General features: G+C 50.0%; 1 protein-coding gene across 4 annotated transcripts in view; it reads right to left on the bottom strand.

The window, feature by feature from the left end:
• PRP40C (pre-mRNA-processing protein 40C) overlaps window positions 1-15,216 on the bottom strand; it is a 53,450-nt gene extending 38,234 nt beyond the window's left edge. For 3 of the 4 annotated variants that reach the window (XM_087380190.1, XM_087380192.1, XM_087380193.1), the window contains exons 1-4: window positions 15,079-15,216; window positions 11,823-12,148; window positions 10,210-11,688; window positions 10,067-10,104 (exon numbers count right to left, since the gene is read on the bottom strand). In XM_087380190.1, coding sequence (XP_087236316.1) covers window positions 10,067-10,104; window positions 10,210-11,688; window positions 11,823-12,074 — 1,769 coding nt within the window. In that variant the 5' untranslated portion in view covers window positions 12,075-12,148; window positions 15,079-15,216. Of the gene's footprint in view, window positions 1-10,066; window positions 10,105-10,209; window positions 11,689-11,822; window positions 12,149-14,791; window positions 14,942-15,078 lie in introns of those variants that run through there. The other variant, XM_087380191.1, reaches the window with a different exon arrangement.
• Between the last annotated feature and the right edge of the window lie 2,292 nt (window positions 15,217-17,508).

Below are 17,508 nucleotides of genomic sequence, written 5' to 3'. Positions count from 1 at the left end.
TTAATTATGCACGCACACTCTATGATATCCCAAACCAGCCAGTCCCTAACCTATCACATATGCCACGCCCCACATCCTGCACCCTCTTCACTACGGGGGGGTAAAGAATGCCGTAATGAAACTTCATAATGGCCGAGCGAAGGATCATGAGAGACTATGCATTGAGTTCATTGCATATGGGATTAACCTCCTAGCCCCGATCTTAGCAAAGCTATTTAATGAAGGTGTTTGTTTGGGGTTTCTGCACACCTGGGCCATTTACACTATCTCACCCATTCACAAGGCAGGGGATCCCATGAGCTCGGAGAACTACATGCGCATTGTGATTGGACATGTCATGTCCAAGATTTATGCATCAGTACTTGATTCTGAGGTCAACACATTTGCGGAGTGTCAAGGACTTAGAGCAGCAAGACAGGCCAAATTCCGGTGTGATCATGGAGCACATTCTCACCCTCAGATGTATCATCGAGGAGACGAGGGCACGAAAGCAGAGGATTTACTGTTGCTTTGTCGATTTCTGCAAGGCATTTGACACGGTTCCGAGAGCCCGCCTCATACGGTGCCTACAGGATTTTGGTTACGACCAAGAGATCATTTGGGCTGTCATGGCACTTTATAAGAGAGTTTCAGGCAGAGTCCGGGGAGGATTTGGGTGGACAGACGAGATCATGAGCACTATCAGAGTCTAACAAGGATGTCTATTATCACCTACCTTGTTTGGCCTCTACATTGACGAGCTTGAGACAGTGATGCAAGCACAGGGGGGGTAGATTGCTCTCTTGTGGGCACGCTGATCCGCATATTGCTTTACGCAGAGGACGTGGCTCTCCTGTCTTCCTCAGCAGAGGGGCTCCAGAAACACCTTGACGCACTACAGTCCTTTTGTGAGTCTCATGATTTGAAGGTCAACATGGGTAAAACCAAGGTTATGATCTTCAATACATCTCGAGCCATCATGCGCCAGGAGCAGTTCACATTTGATGGGTCACTTGTTGAGGTAGTTTCATCATACACTTATCAAGGGGTCGTCTTTTTCGGACCCATCTTCACTATGAGACCCGCGATGCAGGCACACTTGAGTAGAGGATATGCTTCATTGGCTAGCGTGTGAGACTCCTCTGTCCTCGAGATACTGAAGTTTGATGATGAGCCCGTCTTCCGATACTCTCAGAAAGTGGTCATAGTAGAGCTGGGTCTTGGTGGGGAACTCTTGGTCCCCCCCAGATGTGTCGAGCTGGAGGAGATCTAACCATATGATGCGGAGGGGGGGGAGAGAGAGAAAGAAAGAAAGAAAGAAAGTTTATTAAAGTCTTCGGGAGACCGTGAAGGTCTATGAGACTAAAGATAACTGATACAATGAGCATAACGGTGGCGGTCTCAAAACGGGCCAGCCAACCGTTTCTACAAAAAAGAGGTTATGAAGGACGGTGTGTCTAGTCCTGATACAAAAAATTTGTGTCTACCTCCAAATGATACAAAAAAGAAGGGGGGGGCACCAAAAATGGGGCAGAGGGGGGAGATACAATATATATGTGCAGGTGGTGATCGTCAGAGACCAATCATAGAGGGGCCGTCAAATGGGAGGCCGGAAAAAACCATGCGATAGATGATTGGCCTCTGACGTCACGCGGCCTAGTCGAGCTCGGGGTCGTCGGGGACGGCAGGTGGCCCTGTGGATGAGGGCAACGGTAACCCCGGTGGGGTGGGCAGAGAGCAGAGACAAGATGTCATGGACCCGGATGTGTGAGTCTGTCCGCTGGCGCAGCTGTCGTGGCTCTGGCTCTCGCTCACATCCACGTCGTCGGCTAGACTGAGGTGAGGTATCCTGTGACTGGAAGAAATCAGTGATGGGCCGCTAGGTGTCCTCACGCTGTGTGTGCTGCGCGTGTCGCCGTGCTCGAAGAGAGGTATCTCGGTGGCGAGTCATCTCATGTAAGAAAGCGGCTAGGCATCGCTGATCCGAGAACTGCAGCATGTGTGGGAGGGGACCGAATCCGTCATGGAAGAGGCAATGGTACCGGCCTCAAATGGCAAAATAGATAGGACATCTGAAAGCAAAGTGCTCCTCCGACTCGATCTCTTGCAAGTCGCAAAGTGGGCAAACGCGGCCCTCTCGTGGGATACCCTCTGCGCATCCGCTCTCGATCCGTAATCGGTGTGACGAAACCCTAAACTGACCGAGGGAGATCCGGAGCGCATGTGGTAGATGAAGCTATGTGTAACCCGGAGGTGTGATGAAGCCCTCATATGAGATCTGGAGGCAATGTCGGCGGTAGAAGTCGAGATTTACAGGAAGCTCGGAGTGAAGAAACCATGTCCGCCAGGTGTGGAGCTGGAGCAGATCCGCCGAATGAGCCGGTTGACCTCCTGGTCAATGGGGAAGAGGGGAGATGGTGGAGCGTCGAGGCTGTACTGAAAAGGAGGCAACCGGTCTAAGTCGAGGCCCAGTCAGGTGAACCAACTGGAAAGACGACTATACCAGCATCGCTGGTCCCCATCAACGGATAAGGCCATAGAGGAGGATAGGGCTAGCCAAGGTAGGCGGAGGCGACCGTTGGCGGAGGAGCTGAAATCCCTGACTCTGTGGAGATAAGTGATAGCCTGGAAAGCCACATCAAGCTGTAGGGGTGAGGCGCCGAACTCTGCTAGAATGATCTGGTGTGGTACCGATGGTTTGTTGCGCATCATCCGAGCAAACATCAGTATCTGTAGGCGCTCGACTCGAGCCCACTCTGTGTCTGAAAGGTCGGCTCCCCACCACGGGCTACTGTACATGCCTGCTGGGCGAACCAAAGAATCAAAAAGGAGAGACTTGGTCCGCGGGTCCTGGAAGTGGGAGTGGTAGCACTGTCACTCCAGCCTGGCAAGAGCGACGTAGCCCCGACTGATCCTGGCCTGCGTGGCCGGGCGCATCGTGAAGATCGGGCCTGAGAAGACAACGCCCAAGTATGTGTAAGAGTCAACTATCTTAACAGGGTCGTCGGCGAAGAGGAACTGCTCTCGGTGCATAGCTGGTCTGAAAGTGTTGAAGATCATCACCTTGGTTTTCCCAAGGTTGACCTTCAAGTCATGTGTATCACAGAAGACCTGAAGTCCATCCAAGTGTCGCTGAAGACCAGTAGCAGAAGAGGATAGTAGTACTACATCATCTGCGTATAGGAGAATCTGGATGACAGCCTCTGCAAGAGAGCAACCTGCACCTCCGAGTGTCCTGATGGTGGTCTCGAGCTCGTCGATGTAGAGGCCAAATAGAGTCGGTGACAAGGGATATCCTTGTTTGACTCCGATAGTGCTCGTGATCTCTGAGGTCCAACTGGTGCCAATCCTGACCTGGCCCGTCACCCGCTCGTAGAGAGCTACTACTGCCCAGATAACCTCCGAGTCGTAGCCTAACTCCTACAGGCGTCTGACGAGTCGGGCGCGGGAAACGCTCTCGAATGCCTTGCGGAAATCCACAAAGCAACAATATACTCTCTGTCTCCTGTGTCTGGTCTCCTCAATGATCCCTCTAAGTATAAAAATGTGATCGTAAGTCGAGTGATCCGCCCTGAAGCCGGCCTGTCCGGATGCCCTGAGCCCCCGTACCTCTGCGCGAGCACTGACCTTGCCATCTAACACTGATGCATAGATCTTGGACATAACATGTCCAATCATGATGGTCCTGTAATTCCTTGGATCCATGGGATCTCCTGCTTTGTGGATGGGTGTGATAGTGTTCAGGGTCCAGGCTCTGGGGAACCCGTGGCAGTCAGCTTCATTGAACAGCGTTGCCATGATGGGGGCTAGAGTTTTGATGCCATAGGCAACAAACTCTGTGCATAGGCCCTCATGATCCTTAGCTCGGCCGTTGTGAAGCTTAAGCGCTGCGTGGGTGACTCCCTGGCTTGTGAAGAGGGTACAAGAAGTGGGACGGGGGGTGGTTGAGAGGTCGGGAGGAGGCTGATCAGGGATATCATAGAGTGTACGTGCGTAGGAGTGCCAGAGGGAAGTGTCTGTGAGGGGGGAGGGGGATCGACGTTCTAGGAATTTCCTCCAGAAATCCTTGGAGTTGCTACTAAACAGAATGTTCACTAGCGTATCCTCATTCTGGCGCAGGAAGGCTAGCTTCTTGCGACAGACTAGTCAACGATAATCCCTGGTGAAATGTGGGTCGGCCCTAGCGTTTCGCTGGGTCGTGAGTCGGAGTGTGCGGCGTAATGCTTTACACTCGTCATCATACCAGCTATTGCAAGGGGTGGAGCCAGCAGGTGGAGGGCGGGTGGACCGAGTAGTGGAAGGAAAAATGTGACGGGCTGCGTTGTGAAGGGAGTGGGTGATAAGGGTGGCTCGGTGATCTAGAGAGGGTATGGTGTCTATGTGTCTGAGGAGGGAGGCTAGGTGGGCTGAGTAATCACGTGAGAGGTTATGATCAAAGTGTATATCATGATAGGTAGTGTAGTGCGGGGTGTGGCTAGGAGGGGCTCGAGGCGCAAGGATATGACAGAACAGGTAAGTGTGGTCGGCTCCTGGGGGTAAGGGTGCAGTGCGGAAGTCAGTGATCTGTGGGGCTAAAGCAGGAGATCCCAGAATGTAGTCGACGACACTGGCTCCTCCGCCATGTGGGAAACATGTGAAACCAGAGGAGGCAGGCCACCGGTCTAGTCCATTGTAGATGACCAAATCGTGTATACGTCCAAGGTCCAAAAGAGCCTGCCCATACGCAGTAACGGGAGCGCGACTGTCAGCTGAGGAACGGGGAAGCCCGAGTCCTCTATGTCCATCTCAGGTAATAGGACCGGATCTGAGTGGAAGTCCAGGAGTGATGTCAGATGTGCACCTGTCCTTGCGTTGAAATCCCCAACTAGGAGGACCTCTCCGCGTCTGGAGAACTCCACAATGTCTGAGTAGAGATCTAGATAGGGGGATACCCCCGTATCCTCACGTAGCATCCGTGCGAAATGTGACGTCTCAGGAGGAAAGTAGCAGACTGCAATAAAGAGGTCGCGTGAGGAGGGGCGTCGAAATCGGAGCCATAGGTAACGAGCATGGACATCCCGTCTAACCACGGATATCAAGCTCGTGAGCGCTGAACGAAGGAGTACTGCAACTCCACCTAATCCTCGGACCCCCCCAGTATATCTGGTCTCCTCACGGAATACTGACCCCCAGGTATAGCCACTGACCGAGGGGAGAGGGTGCTCGGGGCTCTGATGTCGCGTCCAGTGTATGACTCGGAAAAGTTCCCAGGTCAGACCATAGGGTACCATTACAGTTTCATATGGTGCATGCCAAGGGTACTGTGTGCTCAGTCTGAATCTCATAGACCATGTCTCCCTATTTGGGGGGGGAGTCTACTACCGTGTCTGGAGTACCTGGTGGGGCTCGACGGCGGGGGCCAACTAATAGGCGGCCATCTCAGACGACAGCCCACTTCCCCTCCTGACGGGCTACATCTCGCTCTGAAGCAGGGTGCGCCGCTCTTCCACCTGCATAGGTGTGAGATCCTCATCCATGAAGATAGTAGGGTGGTCCCGTAGTGTAGCACGCTACCTGAGTGCTACAAGTCGAGCCTGAGTATCCCTGAATCGGATGATGAGTGGCTGTGGGCGCGTGGGGTCTCGTCCTGTGCGCCATGCATGCTTGATCCCATGCTCGACGAGGCCGAGGGTAGAGGTCACGAAAGCAGTCGCGTCCGCTAAGGGGGTGAGTGAATCTGCGCAGGGGATACCTCGTACTCGGATGTTGAGAGCCTTACTGGCCCTCTGTTCCTGCTCGGCGATGGTGGCTGAGACTGCTGCTTTGGGTGCCCGTCTTGCAACGTCCACCCATCTGGTAGTCTCCGCAATAGCAGTCTGGATGGTAGCGATCCGCTCCTCCACCTCTAGTGTAGTGCGCAGGGCCGCTGTGACTGCAGCAGTGAGAGAGACAACCTCCTGACGGAGGTGAGTGATCTCCTGGCGCATGCTCTGAATAAGCTGATCTTGTGCTACGGTATGATCCCGTAGTCGATGTAGCTCCGTAAAGATGTAATCTATCGTCTCAGGTGGGACCCGGGGCGGTGCGTACTGGGACATGGCATATGGCTGAGGGGGCGTGGGAGATAGGCTGGCTGTATATAGCAGGGGAGTGGAGAAAGGCTGCTGGGTGAGGGGAAGGGGGGACATAAGAGTGGTGGAGACAGAAGGGAGCTGTGTGGGGGGTGAGGAACTGGGACCCTCTCCTATGGGGGGCAGGCTGAGTGGTACACTGGTGGGGGAGGCAGTGGTCGGAGTAGAGATGATGGCTGCGGGAGAAAGAACTGCATTGGTGCCCATTGCACCCGATGTTTTCAGGATTGGTTGGCTGTCAATTGCTAATCCACTCCTGGAGATGCGCTTTGTGATCTCTCCCACAATTGGCTTCGGAAACTGTTTGGGTTTGTGGGCCATTGTAGGACTTGTTCAGGTGCACGATTTCCTGCAGAGGCAGATGGCTACGGGAGGGGGGGGGGGGCAAAGCGGAGAGGCTACGGTAAAGGGGGGGCAGAGCGGAGAGAGGGGGAGCGGGGAGAGGCTGCAAGAGGGGGAGGGAGAGCGGGGAGCGGCTGCGAGAGGGGGAGGCAGGACGGAGAGGCTGCGAGAGGGGGGGCGGGGAGAGGCTGCGAGAGGGGGGGCGGGGAGAGGCTGCGAGAGGGGGAGCTAGGCGGAGAGGCTGCGAGAAGGGGGCAGAGGCTACGGGAGGGGGGAGAGGCTGCGAGAGGGGGGAGAGGCTGCGAGGGGGGGGGGTGCGCAGAGGCTACGGGAGGAGGGGGGCAGAGGCTATGGGAGGGGGGGGTGGCGCAGAGGCTACGGGAGGGGGGCAGAGGCTACGGGAGGGGGGGGCAGAGCGGAGCTACAGGAGGGGGAGGGGGAGGGGGAGCGGGGAGCGGGGAGAGGCTGCAAGAGGGGGAGGGCGAGCGGGGAGCGGAGAGGCTGCAAGAGAGAGAGAGAGAGAGAGAGAGAGAGTCCCGGAAGTCTATGCGAAGAGACCCGGAACTGTCTAAGTGAGATCCTCAATGAGTGGGGTAAGTAAATCTAAGTGTACCCTGGTGGGTCAATGAAACCCTTCGCTGTGACATGTAAGAAGTGATCTCTGTAGAAGCCCAGCTTCACTGGAAGATCACTCAGGCCCAACCAGGTCCGGAATGTGTGTAGCTGTAATAGATATCCTCATGGGTAACTTGGTTGACCTCGTGTGATAAGAGGGGAGAAAACGGAGCATCCATGCTGTACTGGAATGGAGGTAGTCTGTCCATGTGGAGCCCCAGTCCCTCAAACCATCTCTCTGTGCGTGCATACCAGCACCTCTGGTCTCCCGCTGCTGCCTGCAAGTGCCATAGAAGAGGATAGTGCTAGCCATGGTAGCCTGCTACGCCTAGAGGTGCCATCGAACAGATGTGGGTCTTGTCCCATCAGTTGAGGATCGAGACAGGGAATGCTAGCGTGATCAAAGATGTTGGTACGCACGCACATGCGGGTGGTTTGAGAGATTGGGTTTTCATATAGACAGGCTGCCACCCTTCTAGTACAGTATTGATGCTCCATTTGTTCCATTCCGGGGCAACGAATTCAACCCAATCGTCCGGGAGGATCTTCTACAGCTACACACATTCAAGACCTGGCTAGCACAGGCAAAGCTCCCTAAGAAGCTCAGTTTCTATCGGGACCACTACTTGCACATTTCAGCAAAGGGTTTCATCATCCCACCAGGGTACACCTAGATCCACCTACCACATTCACTCAAGATCTCCCTTGGACAGGTACGTGTGTCATTGCACCGACTCCGTATCGAGAGCGGCCGTGAAAAGGGGATACCCAAGGAGAGTCGCATCTGCACCATGTGTGAGCGTCATGAGGTGGAGTCAGAGGAGCACTTTCTTTTCCATTGCCCAGTTTACTATGAGATTCGTGGACGCTTTTCAAAGACGGATTCAAGGGCCTCTTCAGACAACTCCTATACACAGACCAGAGATGCCTGGCAGCTTTTATTCACGAGGCGGTCTGACATAGAGATCGTCTCATCAGATCGAGGAGACAAGGGCACGAGACCGTGCTCGGCCCATCCCAGAGTACAATCACAGAGTTCTTCCAGGCAGAGCAGGTTGATGTCACTGTTAGCAGGAGACGCAGAGACCTTGAGACCGAGACGCAACACATCAGGCAGAGGACAGACGCACAGATCACTCACTGACATCTTCTCTCTCTTTAGGCTGCACCAGTGGCACTCGTCAGACGTCGGGTAGCAGCCAAGAGGGCACGACAGGTTACTCATCCAGATAGCAGACAGAGGTCCATTATTGGCTTCTTGCCTGCACTACCTAGTCCACCATCGGGTGTATCTTGATGTTCTACATTGTATTGTATTGGATCAGACTGTGTCTCCACATGAGGATGAGGATGCCAGAATGGTTGCTTAGGTGTATGGTGGACATGTACCATGATATCACTCACTATGTCTACACGATTTTTTTTAGATGAGTTAGGATGCTACCTTAGTAGCTCCACCCTTTTTGCTCACTATATCAGGTTTTTCTTCAGTCTCATTCCATCGGTCTTTAGCAGACTTTAATAAACTCTCTCTCTCTCTCTCTCTCTCTCTCTCTCTCTCTCTCTCTCATATTGTCCTGCTTTCTCTCCTTTTCAGACCAAAGATGCCTAGCCGCCTTCATTCACGAGGCAATCAAACACCGGGAGCATCTACTTCGATCACGGACACACGAGCAGACCTCCTTGAGATACTCTTCTCAAAGCTCGATCACTGATTTCTTCCAGTCAGACCATGTGGACTCCCATACCACAAGGCCCCGTCATGATCGTGACACAGAGCCAGCAAAGCGATAGCTCAGACAGAGGATGGATGCACAGATTACACTTGGGGATATTCCTTCCTTGTTCAAAGTTGGGGCTCCCCCAATAGGGTTTACAGTAGCCCTTGTCAGACGCAGAGCTACGACCAAGAGACAACACAAGACCACGTCTGCAGGCAGCCGCTAGCACTCTATCTCTGACTTTATGCCCCCACTGCCTCATCCACCTCTTGACGCTCTGATGATGACGATGTTAGTGTTGTGTAGATGATCATCACTCTGACATGACCATTTAGCACTGTTACACTCAGCACTTATCATTTTGCATTCTGCATTGGAGTGGATGCTCGTTTAGTAGCTCCACCCACACAGCTTGTTTGTTTTCACAGTCTCATAGACCCATCGGTCTTTCAAAGACGTTAATGAACCCTAAACCCTCTCTCTCTCTCTCTCTCTCTCTGTGAATGACTGAGATCCCCCTGCAGATCTCATGAGGCAGACAGTTATGCTAGGCTATATGTACCTTCTACAGAGACATCGCGGTGTATCTCTATTCGTCTCAAACATCAGCCTTGGGTGCAAATGCCACTTTAGTGGCTTCACCCCTTAGCTGTTATTGTACTCCTCTTGATTTAAGCCTTATGACTTTCTTGTGAGCATTGCATCTCTCAAGGAATAAAAATATGAGATGTAGTACAGAACGAATACCCTATTGAGAGTTGCCACTAATCTAAAGAAACTGACTGCACATTTGCTAGCATTGTCATGTGGGACTCAAGCTACTCATTACTTCATGGATTCACAACACACAACCTGCATACACATGGATTATTCATGGATCAAAAGAGAGATTAAGGTAGCATCACTTTGATTTACACACAATTTGCATGCCCAAAATTTTGTACTCTTTTGTGTGAGAAAACTGTTGGAGCAGTTATCTTGAATATGACCAGTCTAAGTGCACATATAAGTGAGGTATGAAACCCATCAGCAATATCATCCCACCCCCACCCACCCAACGCCCTACCCGCCCGTCCAAAAAAGCATAGCATCTGGTAATCAATTTACTTCATCCTTTGCAAACTGAGTGACTTTTTCTATTTGTTCTGCGATCATTGATGTTCTCATCTAACATAAAATTCGAAGCACAAGAGATTTCAGGCAGGGGAGGGGGAAGGGGGTGAGGGCAGCACAAAAGTGGTGTACTGACATTCATCTTTCACTGCTCTACATAGTCTACACAGATGTCACTAGCAATACCATGCGACTGGAGTTGGCTGAGCTGCCACCAGGTCCACCTGTAGTCATCACCAGCATCATGGTAAGCATGAATACAATAAGGTTTGTGATCTCATTTTGTACATTCAAACTAGTTTTGTAAAGCTCATACTATACCTCCTTACCTCTCCTTGAAATCCAAATGGTTTCTCGTATGTAGACTGCCCAGTTACGGAGTTATAATAATAAACTGTCCCCTCTGACGTTTTGTGAGCTGTCCAAGCATCAGCAACCTCATCCTTTGCAGGGCTGTCAATCGTCAAACCAGACTCAGTAGCAACCTTACCCATGCCCATGATAGAACTAAGTGGCTTTGATTGCATGTTCAAGGTTGATGCACTACCATCTCCACTTACGGTGCCAAGTCCATTGACAATTTGACCTGACGAAGCAGAAGCTACAAGGGAAAATTTACCCCCCAAGTTGTTCGATGCTTTAGATGATGGTGCCTGTGGTGCTTGCTCTCCTGGGGGAGTCAATGGAATTGTGGTGCTATGGGAAGGAGATTTGCTGCTACTAGTAATACCTGATTGTGGAGGAAATACAGGACGTATCTGTGGTGTGTATGGCATTGGAACTGTGGTGTAGGCTGGAAAAGGGCGAGGCTGAAGTTGACCTCCTGTCTGTGACTGGAGTGTCCACGGTGGCATTTGAGGAGGAACAGAAGGCACATTGATGTATGGCATGTACTGTGGTTGTTGCATTACAGGGGCACCTGTGGCAGTTCCAGCAGCAGGAGCTCCAGTTGAGGCAGAAATAGTTGAGGCTGGCCTTGGACCTGAGCCAGGAGCATCTGCAGAAGTCCATGAGCCAACAGGAGCTGGAGAGGAATTCGAACCAGAAATTCCAGGAGGCCCAGGTGGCACAGTAGTCACTGCAGACCCAGAAGAAGAGCTAACCAAACCTGCAGGCCCAGAAATCCCAGAGTGTCCAGGAGGGGAGACTCCAGGAGGTGCAGGAGCCCCAGAAATTGCATTTTGCCCAGCAGGACCAGAAATTCCAGGAGGTAGCGAAGGCGCAGTCATAACAGAAATTCCAGTTGGTCCAGCTGATCCCAACAATCCAGGAGGGCCTGTGTTTCCTGACAGTCCAGGGGGTCCTGGAGTCACAGGAATCCCTGATAGCGCAGCTGGCCCAGGCGGCACAGGAGGTACAGCAAGCCCAGGAGGTCCAGGTGGCACAGGAGGCAAAGCCAGCCCAGGGGGTCCAGCTGGCACAGGAGGTACAGGCAACCCTGGAGGTCCAGTTGACACAGAAGGCACAGGCAGCCCAGGTGGACCTGGTGCTCCAGGCGGAAGAGGGGGAGCACTGACACCCGAGGAATCAGGAGGTCCAGGAATTCCTGGAGGAGCAGGAGGGGCTGAGAGTCCAGGAGGTCCAGAAGGTAAAGAACGTACAGAAATACCAGGGGGTCCTGAAGGAAGAGGAGGGCCTCCAGGCCCTTGGGAGCTGGGTGGTCCTGTTGTTGTAAAAGTCATGGGTGGTGATTGCCATCTGGGCACAGGATATGGGTTTGACATAGGCGCATATCCTGGCACACCTTGACCAACTGAATGAGAGGACATAGAATGAGAGCTTGGCTGTAATGAACCCGCTGCTGAAGGCTGCACAACATCACAAACCACACATACACACACACACACAGAGAGTAAATTAGAGGTAACTTCCCAACCTGGGGCTTGCATGCATGCAGCAATCATTATTCACTCAAATCTTGAAAGAGTTTCACATTACTTACAGGTGTTGTGGATTGTGAAGGCTGGGAACTTGTAGAATCAGAACCAAGTAGACTGGGCGCTCTGTATGGAGGGCCTGCAGTGGAAGATGACTGTGGAAAACCAGATGAAACAGGGTGAGGAGATTGTGGCACCCCCTGACCCTGAATTGGAGTAGAAGCAGAAGGCGCCCAATGTCCTTGAGGTCCTGCCATTGGAGACTGTCCAGGCACAGGAGGCTGTACAGACTGAGGCTGCCATGCCTGAGTTGCCATACCTTTAGTATATGCCACGTCCAAGGAAACTCATGCAGCCGAATTTATTCGAAGGTGTCCAACAATTGCAACAGCTGTCAGCATCAAAACAAAGTGTCCATTTACATGCCTCTCTCTCTCTCTCTCTCTCTCTCTCTCTCTCTCTCTCTCTCTCTCACACACACACACACACAAAAACACAAATAAAACCGAGCAAAGAGACGTAGGGCAAGAGCGATCACACAGAAAGGCAAAGAATACTGTCTTTAACTCAGCTTAAAGTTTAGAGGTCATACAATTCAAATAAGTGACCAACGTGACCCCCTTTAGTGAGTTTGCGTGAGTTATCACTATGAAACCGAGAAAAGTATCAGCCGCTGCTCTCACCATCCTGACCCAGAAAAACAAATTATCCTATGCTGCCGTCACCTCTGCCCCGACTCCCTCCCCTATGCTTTGACCTATCATAGACAATAGAGCAAGCTCACAGCTACCTTAGACCCACAGGAGCAGATTTAAGTGTTAATAAAAATAAAATATATGGATACACGTTTCCACTATAGCTCGAGTGTGATAGTATCAAAGCCTGCTTTCTTTCATTGAGATTTTGTAATTATAGTATGCTTTCTATCCATGAGATTTTGTAGTTGATTAGCCTAGGATATCTAGCCTTAGCTTAGGATTGCTAGATTGTGTGATTGTGTGAGAGAGTATGCTCCCAAAATCCTTAGCATATGGTGAGCACTAGAACCCAAAGTGCCACAAACACAAAGAAGACAGCTCATGTTCTGAAGAAGACGGTTCCTGCAAAGAAAAATAACTTTTTGAGATAAATGGATAAGATGCAGTGCATTGACTCAGATATTGAGGAGCAGATAAACGTTAAAAAGAGCTCGAAGGAGGTCTCAAATAAGGACCGAGCGCCAATTAACCTACGTCAGCCTTTTTAATTCGTTCAAGCTGATACACAGAAGAGGTTGTCTATGAGGGAGACAGCACTTCAATATGCAGTTCATAACGAGTATACGATAGAGCACGCAAAGAAATCAGTTCCAGCCAAGCACCAGGAAAAGAAAAAGCGGAAAATTTTGTCTATAGACCCTTTTATCATGCCCTAACTGTGTATGAGCTGCACGCAGCTAGGTAGGTGCTAACGTCATCCTAGAGGGAGGTACATGGCATCCCATTCTGCTGCAGCTTCACAAGTTAGAAATATGGAGTGGTATATTTCGGTGTCATTGTAATAGAAAGACTAGTGAAAGAATACTGAAAATGAACATGCATGCAAGCTATCTTCACGCACAGACTGTGATTTGACTAGCTTTCTCAAAAACAAACACTGTGATTTGACTAATTGCAGAAACTTTAAACACACAAGTGCCTCATGTGCAAGTGAGAGCGGTAGGCTGCTGCTGCTATGTACACTAAGAGCTGGCTCTTCCTAAGGGCCTTCACGACAAAAGGAAGGCTTGGGCCTGTTATGGGCTTCCCTCTAGTTTGCCACCTTGGGTGCTGCTTGGTGACCAAATCTTAAATCGGTCAACTCTCAATCTTGCCCAAACTGTAGTGTTTTGCCATCTGCTGCTACTACAACAGCTTCGATCCTGCTGATTTGGATGCATGGCAGCCCTTAATTCTGCCCTGATGAGGCACATCACCCACAAATAGCACACCTATCGAATGTTTTTTTTTTTGCTTCCATGAAGAGATGTTATCAAAGAAGGCTGTTGGGGGGACGCTGTACTGTGCAGTTCTAGGATATACGTTCATTTGACTCGAACATATCGAACCTTACAAAGTAAAAGGAAAAAAAGGAAGCAAGCAAGAAATTAAACTGTGCGTGCATGCGTGCGTGCGTGTGTGTGAGAGAGAGAAGATAAAAAAGTGAGAGAGAAATAGAGACCGAGTGCTTTGCACTGATGGAATCTAGGTTCAAAGGATTTTAATTACAATTCTAAGTCGCCAAAAGCTACCTTGTGCCCAAATGGCTGTCTAACGCACAAGAATCAATGCGGTAAAACTACTCAGTGAGTAAAGCACTCATCAGTACCCAAGCATAAGCTGCCGCCTGGATTCAAAGGATTGCACCTTGGTTCCAGATGGCTGTCTAAGGCACAAGAATCACTTGGACTGCATTGTTGTCAGAATGCAAAAATCAGCAGTCAAATACGCACATCAGCAAACTACAACATCTAAAAGGGATTTCAAAAAGCGAAGAGAGATTATGTTTACATGTGACTGTAAGGAGGCTCGGGCTCGGGTGTGTAAATGATAAGATTTATTGACAAAAAAAGCACCAATTTTAACCTTCTCAAGAAGGTTCCTGGAAACACTGGCATCGATTATTACAAAATTAGAAGATATTTCTTCAACGAAAAGCGTCCCATATAGAACAGTCACGATTCTCCACCTTCAATGAAACACGTGGACTGAGCCGAGCGCACTACAAAAAGTCCCTTTGAATTTGAGTCTCTCAAGATTTGAACTTCCAAATAAACACAAAATGATGTACAAGGACGAAGCCAAATAGAAAACCTCCCTCTCATGTACAGGTAAGCATTGGAAGGCTACTAGATTGGCAGGGAGGGGGGGGACTGTAGGGCACCCTAAAGTGCATGCATTGTTGCTTAAAATGGCGCAAAACAATTTCTTTCAAGGTATCTTATTTGAACTTTAATACAGAAAACCAACGGAGGACGTGGCTGTATAACCAACTACTCAACCAAATACGTCCATACCAGGAAAATCGATCGAGCTCCGAGCTCTGGAAACGCCAACACGGTTACGCTTCTTGATGAAGAGCATGGGTGAGATAAGAACCTAAAGCCCCAAAAAGCTCTTCTTTGCCTTGAAGCGTGCAAAATGAGAACGGAAAATCCGAATTCTAAATTTGAGAGCGTTGCGGGGGTGAAAGACGGGATTAGGCGAGCAGTTAAAGAGGCGTGATTATGGGAAACGAGCGAAGGTGACCTAAAAAGTAGAATCCAAAAACAAGAGGCAGATTGCAGGAGAGGAGGTTGAGCACCTGTGTGTAAATCTTTCGCACGAGACACCGTGACCAAAGCTTCTGCTCTGCACCAGGCCAGTTTCAAAGTGTGTTCCGGCTAGATTTGCAGGGTTCCCTTCATCTTCTTATCATATATTTATAGATGATGATGATGATGATGATGATGATGGGTGAGAGGGCAGCAATGGTGGTGGAATGGTTCTTATATAGAACTTGGGAATTAAGATAGTTAGTTAGTGCTCACCACCAAGCAGCTACACCGTGTGGTCTTGAGTTCACTTCCCAGGGGGCAGCTCAGGATTCTGTCTTGGTCACCCTGTATGGGGAAGCTGTTGGCACTTTCAATTTCAGTACAACGCAAAAAGCAAAACAAAAAAACAACATTCAGGCCACACGGCTAACACTTCTCGGTGGGGGTGTGTGCCCGTCCTGCCAAGAGGCAGCTCGGGATTCTATCTTGGTCACCCTATAAAATGACATCGTTGGCACAATACAATACAAACAAAAGTATATATAGGTTCCTAGGCTCCCTTGGGTAATCAGTTGGACTTGGACTTAGACTTAGGGTGGTTACACACGGACTTGGACTTAGGGTGGTTACACATGAACTTGGACTTAGGGTCGTTGCACCCCGCCACTACCTGCCCAAGTTGCACCACAATTTTGGCATTGGACGCCTGTCCGTCCGCATCCCTTTGTAGCAGGTAGGCGCATTTCTGGCAAGCAAGTACTACGCATTGGCTGACCTGTAAAGGCAATGGAGACCTAAAGATGATTGGCCAGGAGGGAGAACAGGGCAAGCACATAGGGAGCAGGGCAAGGAAACTCCCCCCGAGAGAAAATGGAGGACAACCCACCACCACACCCATTCTTTCGCCGTGATGTGTAAGCTAGTAGTGCTCGCCAGCCCCTATTCTTTTCTCCAAGCATCCTTTTTTTGCTAAGGGTCCGTCCACCCATACATGTGTAACTGGCCTTAAGCTAGCGAATTGGAGAGAGAACAGGGGCTAGCAGGCACACAAGCCTTACTCTAGTGGGGGAAGCATTCAATGCTCTCCTTGCCCTGTTCCCCTTTTTTTTTGCTTCGCTGCCCAGGTCCTTGTCCATTGCCTTGTTCTCCCACCTAGCCAACCATCTTCGAGTCACCATTGGCTTCACTGATCAGCCATTGCCCAACTCCTCGTCCACTGCCCTATTCTCCCACCTAGCCAACTATCTTCCAATCCCCATTGCCTTTACTAGCCAACCATTGCCTAGTTCATGTTTGCCAAAAATGTGTCTACGTGGCAGTGTGTAAAGGGGTGGTGGACAAACACTCGCCCAACACCAAAATCATGCTAGACATGGGCGAGCTATGGGCATTAGGCTCGTTTCGGACACATGCAAACAAGCACAATCAATATCCATTTTGTTCAAACAAAGGCGGATGGATGTGCTTGCAAATTATTCTATGATTGGATGCCTTCACTACCTGGCCCACCATCTAAGACAAAACTGGGTGGCTTTTCAATGTCGGATGAGTTTAAAATGTGCTGCCTATGGAGCCCTTTGCTGCCATCGTACCAGATTATGCTAATTGAGCAGGATGCTCTTGCACCCTTCCCTTGTCTAAATGGGTCTGAAACCCACCTTAGGTGTTTGGGTGATAGACTCAACCGTCGGCAGCAGATGCCACTCTTGCCATTGGTCTACCTCAGAGAAAGATAGTAGCGTTTGGAATAGAGCTATATTGTTTTTTTTTAATGACATAAATAAAACGCGCCGTTCTCCCCCCTAAAAAGAACTAGGGAGTATGTGTGGCTCGTGAGCATTGCATTATGCAGGAGGCAAGGAAATTTATGGGGCAAAGAGAGAGTCCAATTTTACAAAACCATTCTAAAATTAACAGCTACAAATGAAAATAATCAAGATGTTAAGCAAAAAAAAAGGTGGAAAAACACACTGAGAACCTTAAAGCACCCATCTCGTGGGGCATTTCTAACAAAAACAAAAACAATAATGAAGAACATGACCATTTGTCTCCACAAAGAAGGTGACAAATTGCAAACATCAATATCCATAATGTGCCTTCACAAATCTCTTATTAATATATTAAGGAGAAACAATCCATAGTTGAGTCATGTTGAAAGAAGCAACATAGATACTATGGACAAATATGGACTCCATACAACACCTCCACAAAGTAAGGGTAGAGTCACAAAATTATATTTGAACAAGTCTTCTTCTATAGCCTCCCGCATCCACTCAGTCCCCCTCACCCTCCGCCCTCAACCTCCCTCTCCACTCCCCACTCTTAGCCTCCCCTCTCCTTGTTCCTAGCCCCTCCACTTTCAATGATAAAGAGTGTGTGGGTTGATGGACCCACATGAGGGGTTGCAGTTGCCCTACGTACCCTAAAAATAGAGAAAGAATTTTGAATTAGCATCACAAGCGAGCGAGAATGAGAAA

The sequence above is a fragment of the Dipteris shenzhenensis genome, chromosome 10 (assembly GCF_047967505.1).
Source record: "Dipteris shenzhenensis isolate YYH24624 ecotype China chromosome 10, Dip_SZ_1.0, whole genome shotgun sequence".
In the NCBI taxonomy this organism is placed as follows: domain Eukaryota; kingdom Viridiplantae; phylum Streptophyta; class Polypodiopsida; order Gleicheniales; family Dipteridaceae; genus Dipteris; species Dipteris shenzhenensis.
Note: the sequence above shows the minus strand (reverse complement) of the source record. Positions and strands in the feature narration are given on the sequence as shown.